The sequence below is a fragment of the Hypomesus nipponensis genome, chromosome 25 (assembly GCF_054491055.1).
Source record: "Hypomesus nipponensis isolate SF chromosome 25, ASM5449105v1, whole genome shotgun sequence".
Lineage (NCBI taxonomy): Eukaryota > Metazoa > Chordata > Actinopteri > Osmeriformes > Osmeridae > Hypomesus > Hypomesus nipponensis.
The window spans coordinates 915,656-924,241 of record NC_140385.1 but is presented as its reverse complement, the minus strand read 5'-3'; the positions used below and the strand labels follow the sequence as shown (position 1 = coordinate 924,241).

The 8,586-nt window shown below is 48.5% G+C and overlaps 1 protein-coding gene across 3 annotated transcripts; it reads right to left on the bottom strand.

The window, feature by feature from the left end:
- Positions 1–3,439: 3,439 nt before the first annotated feature.
- ppm1ka (protein phosphatase, Mg2+/Mn2+ dependent 1Ka) lies at positions 3,440–8,213 on the bottom strand. 3 transcript variants are annotated; one of them, XM_084691836.1, is made up of 7 exons: positions 7,831–8,213; positions 7,309–7,481; positions 6,768–6,868; positions 6,533–6,698; positions 5,833–5,977; positions 5,213–5,347; positions 3,440–4,569 (listed from the first exon to the last, which is right to left on the bottom strand). In XM_084691836.1, exons 1-7 carry the CDS (start codon positions 8,101–8,103, stop codon positions 4,438–4,440), a joined length of 1,125 nt encoding a protein of 374 aa, XP_084547962.1. In that variant the 5' UTR covers positions 8,104–8,213; the 3' UTR covers positions 3,440–4,437. The 3 variants fall into 3 exon arrangements, with proteins under 3 accessions (XP_084547962.1, XP_084547964.1, XP_084547963.1); XM_084691838.1 differs by having other exon boundaries at positions 6,533–6,868; positions 7,831–8,212; XM_084691837.1 differs by having other exon boundaries at positions 6,533–6,868; positions 7,309–7,697; positions 7,831–7,961.
- Between the last annotated feature and the right edge of the window lie 373 nt (positions 8,214–8,586).

The following is an 8,586-nucleotide window of genomic DNA, read 5'->3' as shown; positions in this document are numbered from 1 at the left end:
CCTGCTCATTATGACACAGCGCAGCAACAGACAATCTGCGTTATCTTAAGTGAGTGTATATTACTCATGTTACCGATTAACCACGCCCCGGTCCTTCCCGTGGTGTCCCCTGGCTTGCCTACAGCTCGTTACAGTGGGCATACGGAACATGCTGGTGCGGTGTGCGCCTGCGTATCAAGTGGACCTCTCCGCTGATTGATCGATGACCGCAGACGGGGGGGGGGTCTGGGATGGTGGTCATGTGTAGGAGCCGCCACTAGATGGCGCTGCGAGGTCTAATTAACAGAGTTGTAGCTACAGAGAGGGAAGGGAGAGGGGAAGAGCGGGTTGGAGAGAGAGAAAGAGAGAGAGGGGAGGATGGAGAGAGATAGAGAGAAAGAGAGAGAGAAAGAGACGGAGAGAGGAGGGTGGAGAGAGAGAATGAGAGACAGAGACGGAGAGACAGAGAGACAGAGAGACAGAGAGAGAGAACATGTATGACTGGTTGAGAAGTGTGTTGTTGTTTTGCTTGCTGACCTTAGAAAGACCTTCATGAGAGTGAAGGCAGACAGCCTCTTCAGGACACATGTCCCCACAGTCAGGGTTAGGGTTAGGAAGCATCAAATCACATAGAAACAACAGCAGAATATCCCAAGTGCAAACTGCTAACAGTGTTTCAGTGAAGGAACGGTCTGTATTGACCAGACACAAAGCAGAGTAACTACATCTCAGCTACCTGCTCTGTTAACTTACAGAGTAACTACTGTACATCTCACCTACCTGCTCTGTTAACTTACAGAGTAACTACTGTACATCTCACCTACCTGCTCTGTTAACTTACAGAGTAACTACTGTACATCTCACCTACCTGCTCTGTTAACTTACAGAGTAACTACTGTACATCTCAGCTACCTGCTCTGTTAACTTACAGAGTAACTACATCTCACCTACCTGCTCTGTTAACTTACAGAGTAACTACTGTACATCTCAGCTACCTGCTCTGTTAACTTACAGAGTAACTACTGTACATCTCAGCTACCTGCTCTGTTAACTTACAGAGTAACTACTGTACATCTCACCTACCTGCTCTGTTAACTTACAGAGTAACTACTGTACATCTCAGCTACCTGCTCTGTTAACTTACAGAGTAACTACTGTACATCTCACCTACCTGCTCTGTTAACTTACAGAGTAACTACTGTACATCTCACCTACCTGCTCTGTTAACTTACAGAGTAACTACTGTACATCTCAGCTACCTGCTCTGTTAACTTAAAGAGTAACTACTGTACATCTCAGCTACCTGCTCTGTTAACTTACAGAGTAACTACTGTACATCTCAGCTACCTGCTCTGTTAACTTACAGAGTAACTACTGTACATCTCAGCTACCTGCTCTGTTAACTTACAGAGTAACTACTGTACATCTCAGCTACCTGCTCTGTTAACTTACAGAGTAACTACTGTACATCTCAGCTACCTGCTCTGTTAACTTACAGAGTAACTACTGTACATCTCACCTACCTGCTCTGTTAACTTACAGAGTAACTACTGTACATCTCAGCTACCTGCTCTGTTAACTTACAGAGTAACTACTGTATATCTCAGCTACCTGCTCTGTTAACTTACAGAGTAACTACTGAACATCTCACCTACCTGCTCTGTTAACTTACAGAGCAACTACTGTACATCTCAGCTACCTGCTCTGTTAACTTACAGAGTAACTACATCTCACCTACCTGCTCTGTTAACTTACAGAGTAACTACTGTACATCTCAGCTACCTGCTCTGTTAACTTACAGAGTAACTACTGTACATCTCAGCTACCTGCTCTGTTAACTTACAGAGTAACTACTGTACATCTCACCTACCTGCTCTGTTAACTTACAGAGTAACTACTGTACATCTCAGCTACCTGCTCTGTTAACTTACAGAGTAACTACTGTACATCTCAGCTACCTGCTCTGTTAACTTACAGAGTAACTACTGTACATCTCACCTACCTGCTCTGTTAACTTACAGAGTAACTACTGTACATCTCACCTACCTGCTCTGTTAACTTACAGAGTAACTACTGTACATCTCAGCTACCTGCTCTGTTAACTTACAGAGTAACTACTGTACATCTCAGCTACCTGCTCTGTTAACTTACAGAGTAACTACTGTACATCTCAGCTACCTGCTCTGTTAACTTACAGAGTAACTACTGTACATCTCAGCTACCTGCTCTGTTAACTTACAGAGTAACTACTGTACATCTCAGCTACCTGCTCTGTTAACTTACAGAGTAACTACTGTACATCTCAGCTACCTGGTCTGTTAACTTACAGAGTAACTACTGTACATCTCACCTACCTGCTCTGTTAACTTACAGAGTAACTACTGTACATCTCAGCTACCTGCTCTGTTAACTTACAGAGTAACTACTGTATATCTCAGCTACCTGCTCTGTTAACTTACAGAGTAACTACTGTATATCTCAGCTACCTGCTCTGTTAACTTACAGAATCCTATGATGCAACATTAACATCTCAATCAGAGTCGCTCGTTAAAGAGGAACAACACATAATGCATCAATAACAGACAGAATCATGTCCTATACTCCACACTGACACACACACTGACGCACACACTGACACACACACACTGACGCACACACACACACACTGACGCACACACACACACACACTGACGCACACACACACACACTGACGCACACACAGCTGTTGTGGTAGCCCTACTCTTCTTACAGTGTTCTATTCTGAGTTATGAACGAGTCTCGCCCCTCCACCCCACCCTCACCCTCCACCCCCATCCTCCACCCCACCCTCACTCTCTCATCCTCACCCCCCCCCCCCCCCCCATTTCCCTCTCTATTGTGGGTTAAGGAATTTGTGTTCAGGAACTGATTTTGGCAACAACTGAAAACACACACACACACACTCTCAAACACACACACACACTCTCAAACACACACACACTCTCTCTCCTCTGTCTCTCACACACACACGCACGCACACACACTCTCTCTCCTCTGTCTCTCACACACACACTCTCTCTCTCACACACACATTTATTGCCAAGTTTGCAGAACATCTCACGCACACACACACACACACACTGGGTTCTTTCCAAGCAATGTGTTACATAAGGCTGTTGACGTATAATATCTGAGTACACACACACACATACACACACACCCAAACAAACACACACATACAGTGTGTAGTATCAGATATGCAGTAACTTTGTGCCTAAGCCTAAGTTCTCCAGTTCAGGTTGTAGACCTTCTATAACCCCGGTCCCAACCACCTGCAGCTAGCAGCTAGACCAAAGAGGCTGGGCTGGGACGTTGAACCTGGAACCTTCTACAGGGAAACCAAAACATTTACCATTAGACCAATAGGGGCAGAGGGTTCATAGTGATGACAGACTGTTTAGGCAGAGGTCAGACACCAGTGTTTCGATAGAGCCGTTTATTCAATTCCACACACAGTAGAATCACATCCGCATGAAAATGATTACACTAAAACACCGACAGGCGGAAATCAACCAGTTATTACAACAATTATTATTACATTCTGTCATGTCATGTTTCTTTTAGTTAGTTAGTTTTTACAACTAGCTGAAGGATGTTGGGCTTTTAATATTTGAAAAGTTTGATCCTGAACACATGATTAGGTCGCGTGATGCGTCCTGCTTTTCATGACAATGTCACTTTCAGAGTTCTGCATGCAGGACCATTTCGGAAAAAAACGTCTGTATGTGCTTCATGAAGCCTGACTTGAAGCAGCCAATGGCATTCTCAGCTTCAAGGCAGCTGGCTGCATCCGCCGGCGCTGCATGAAGTCGAGTCCACCTTATAACGGCGGTCACTCGCTGTTGGTCACGTTGAATCTATTTTCAACTTCCCGACTCCTCACCAGCCGCGTTCTCATTGGCTGGCTAGCGGTATGGCGTGACCACGGTCGTAACCAGGTCGGGTTGAACTTCAACAGCCTACTCGTATACATTCTTTACAGACATTCAGAAGATTTAACAACTCAAGCGCCAACAGAGGACCTGCAGGGCTAATATAGTTCCGTCTGTTTTAATACTATAGCTGTGCTTAAAGTGTAACTATACTCGCTAATGTCAGCCTCTTGATGTTGAACATTAACCATTGCGGTTAACTCGAGAACAGGTTTGGGAGTTCAGTTACACTCAAAACCGTCCTGGACACAACAGCCTGTTAACATCGGTATTAAACAGAGTACAGCAATACTACACATACGTCATTATATACAGTTTTATACAAATATGTACATTTTCATCTGTGTGTCTAAGTGTGTGTGTGTATTTAAGTGTGTGTGTGTATCTAGGTGTGTGTGTGTGTCTAAGTGTGTGTGTGTGTGTGTATCTAAGTGTGTGTGTGTGTCTAAGTGTGTGTGTATCTAAGTGTGTGTGTGTGTGTGTGTGCTCAGGCCCAGCGCCCACAGCTGGTGAAGGTGCGGCTGAGGGAGTAGCTGTGCATGGAGCTGTGCTGTTTGCCCCAGGAGCCCAGAGGGACCACCACGATGCTGCTGTTGTCCTCCGAGCCATACTGCAGCGCCTGACACACAAAGACACCACACACATACACATCACACACACACAGACACACGCCACACACAAGGGTCAGTATTCAGCTCCAGAACTAAATACGGCATAATACTACTTCATACTACACAGCTGTAGGAAGTATTAGGGAGTATTATGTACCAGGTATTACAGGGTAAGATAGTGTAGTATTAGGAGTACTCTACCTGTACCAGGTATTACAGGGTAGGATAGTGTAGTATTAGGAGTACTCTACCTGTACCAGGTATTACAGGGTAAGATAGTGTAGTATTAGGAGTACTCTACCTGTACCAGGTATTACAGGGTAAGATAGTGTAGTATTAGGAGTACTCTACCTGTACCAGGTATTACAGGGTAAGATAGTGTAGTATTAGGAGTACTCTACCTGTACCAGGTATTACAGGGTAGGATAGTGTAGTATTAGGAGTACTCTACCTGTACCAGGTATTACAGGGTAGGATAGTGTAGTATTAGGAGTACTCTACCTGTACCAGGTATTACAGGGTAAGATAGTGTAGTATTAGGAGTACTCTACCTGTACCAGGTATTACAAGGTAAGATAGTGTAGTATTAGGAGTACTCTACCTGTACCAGGTATTACAGGGTAAGATAGTGTAGTATTAGGAGTACTCTACCTGCTGTGAGATGACCTGTGCTGCCTCGTGGGGGTCCTGGCACTGGTTGATGACATCACAGATCTCCTGGTCGGTGATCAGGAAGTTGATGCCGTCGGTGGTTAGGGCTAAGAAAGTGTCATGGTGATGCTGAACCTGGGGGGGGGGGGGGGGGGGGTATCATTACCTGGTTCTTGATCAGTACATTTTAATCTACAATCTGAGAAACTGACATTCTGATCGTGTTCTGCTCTGAGGATCTACACTGAGGATCTGCTCTGAGGTTCTGCTCTGAGGTTCTGCTCTGAGGATCTACACTGAGGATCTGCTCTGAGGTTCTGCTCTGAGGATCTACACTGAGGATCTGCTCTGAGGATCTGCTCTGAGGTTCTGCTCTGAGGATCTACACTGAGGATCTGCTCTGAGGTTCTGCTCTGAGGATCTACACTGAGGATCTGCTCTGAGGTTCTGCTCTGAGGTTCTGCTCTGAGGATCTACACTGAGGATCTACACTGAGGATCTGCTCTGAGGTTCTGCTCTGAGGATCTACACTGAGGATCTGCTCTGAGGTTCTGCTCTGAGGATCTACACTGAGGATCTGCTCTGAGGTTGTACTCTGAGGTTCTGCGGGAGGAACCCACGTGTGTTCTGCGTGTGTCCGGCAGGGCGATGACCCCACTGCTCCTCAGGTGGAAGTCCCCGATGCTGCGTGTCATCGCCAGACGCCCGTTAACGGTGGCCTGGCCCAGGCTGTTCCACGTCACCAGCCCCCCGCTCTGCCGGATCCTGCCCCACACACACACACAGTTACACACCACACACACACACAGTTACACACCACACACATACACAGTTACACACCACACACACACAGTTACACACCACACACATACACAGTTACACACCACACACACACACAGTTACACACCACACACATACACAGTTACACACCACACACACACACAGTTACACACCACACACATACACAGTTACACACCACACACACACACAGTTACACACCACACACACACACAGTTACACACCACACACATACACAGTTACACACCACACACACACACAGTTACACACCACACACACACACAGTTACACACCACGCACATACACAGTTACACACCACACACACACACAGTTACACACCACACACACACACAGTTACACACCACACACACACACAGTTACACACCACACACACACACAGTTACACACCACGCACATACATCAAGACACGTTACAGGTGTGAACACAGGTATACATGATGTGTATTCACTGATGCAGCCAAGCCAGTTTACACACTCTGTGTGTGTCTGTGTGTGTGTGTACCTCTCCTTCTCGTCCTTCCTGTCGGGGGTGTGGTCGTGTGTGAGCTGGAGGCCCCGCCCCTTCCTGCAGAGCAGTGCACGGCTGTCCCCAACGCTCCCCACGACCAGCTCCACCCCGTCACGCAGCACGGCAACCGTCGCCGTGGTACCCGCAGTCAGGGGTGATGCTGAAGACAACAGGTTGGTTGTTAAACTAGTTTTAAAGAATAATTTGAGTGTGTGGGTGTGTGTCTCACCGTTGCCAAAGTAACTGAGGTGCGTGTGCAGAGCCTTGTCCAGCTCCAGGAAAGTTTTTATCAAAACTTTCTCCAAGTCGTCCTCTTCCTCCAGACCATCTCTGCACACACACACACACACACACCACACATGTTAACTTGCTGTGTCTGTGTTCGGATGTATTTGTGTGTCTCAGTAAGTGTGAGAGCTGAAGACTGTCTCCAGGTGAGTGTACCTGAGGACCGTCTCCAGGTGAGTGTACCTGAGGACCGTCTCCAGGTGAGTGTACCTGAGGACCGTCTCCAGGTGAGTGTACCTGAGGACCGTCTCCAGGTGAGTGTACCTGAGGACTGTCTCCAGGTGAGTGTGTACCTGAGGACTGTCTCCAGGTGAGTGTACCTGAGGACCGTCTCCAGGTGAGTGTACCTGAGGACCGTCTCCAGGTGAGTGTACCTGAGGACCGTCTCCAGGTGAGTGTACCTGAGGACTGTCTCCAGGTGAGTGTACCTGAGGACCGTCTCCAGGTGAGTGTACCTGAGGACTGTCTCCAGGTGAGTGTACCTGAGGACTGTCTCCAGGTGAGTGTGACAGAACTCTGCGGCATGGTGTCCTCCATGGCCGTCGAACACAGCAAAGTACAACACGTTGTCTTGGAGACGGCCCATCAGGAGGCGGTCCTCATTCTGCTTCCTCTGGCCGAGCACCGAGGCCGTCCCCACCCTGGAGAGAGACACCTGCACACACACACACTCACTCATCATGCTGTCCCCACCCTGGAGAGAGACACCTGCACACACACACACTCACTCATCATGCTGTCCCCACCCTGGAGAGAGACACCTGCACACACACACACACACTCACTCATCATGCTGTCCCCACCCTGGAGAGAGACACCTGCACACACACACACTCACTCATCATGCTGTCCCCACCCTGGAGAGAGACACCTGCACACACACAGTCATCTCTACTCCCTCTTTACTTCTCTACATTGGGTTGGATGTAACTAGTGTGTATGGTGAGTGTATGGTGTGTGTGTGGGTGTACCTGGGGGATGGGTGTGTGTGTGTGTGTGTGTACCTGGGGGATGGGCTTGCCGTAGCGGATGCTGGATGGCAGCAGGATGGGCTCGTCTATCCGGTTGTCCCAGATACCGAATGAGTCCCAGGTTGCCGGGCGACCGCTGCCGTCGGGGTCGTACCTGACGCTGCTGCAGGACCGCACGGTCGCTGTGGCACCACAGCGCCACGGCAATAAGGAGGCTGTTGCCATGGCATTGGCCTCGGAGAGTGAGCGGGCAGACAGGAAGGCGTGACGACACCTGCCCAGATGGACCAGCACGGTCGATGACATCACTGGGGGAGGGGGGGGGAGTCTGGGTGAGGAGAAGGAAGGGTGAGGGTCAGGTGGGAGGGTGAGGGTCAAGAGGAAGGGTGACGCTGAGGAGGAGGGAGGGTGAGGAGGGAGGGTGAGGGTGAGGAGGAGGGAGGGTGGGGGTCAGGAGGGAGGGTGAGGAGGAGGGAGGGTGAGTAGGAGGGAGGGTGAGGAGGAGGGAGGGTGGGTGGGTGAGGACGGAAGCTGAGGTTGAGGAGGGAGGTTCCTGGGAGTTTTGTCTATAGGTTCACTTGTCCTCCTGGAAAAAGAACATTTGTTTTCATTTCCAAAACACACACATACACTCTACACTCTGTCACTCACACACAGACTCTCTATCACACACACACGCACACACACACACTGAGAGAGGAGTAGGGAAAGGTTTGGAGAGAATAAATAAAGGAAAGAGAAAACTAAGGGACAGAGGGAGAGAGAGTGAGGCAGGAGAGAGGGAGAGAG

Coding starts and splice junctions, on each gene's coding strand:
- ppm1ka (XM_084691838.1), bottom strand. CDS start 8,103: ATGTCATCGACCGTGCTGGTCCATCTGGGCAGGTGTCGTCACGCCTTC. Junction 6,869..7,308: donor CACCTGGAGACAGTCCTCAG/GTACACTCACCT, acceptor GTGTGTGTGCAG/AGATGGTCTGGAGGAAGAGG. Junction 4,570..5,212: donor CACAGGTCATCTCACAGCAG/GTAGAGTACTCC, acceptor TTTGTGTGTCAG/GCGCTGCAGTATGGCTCGGA.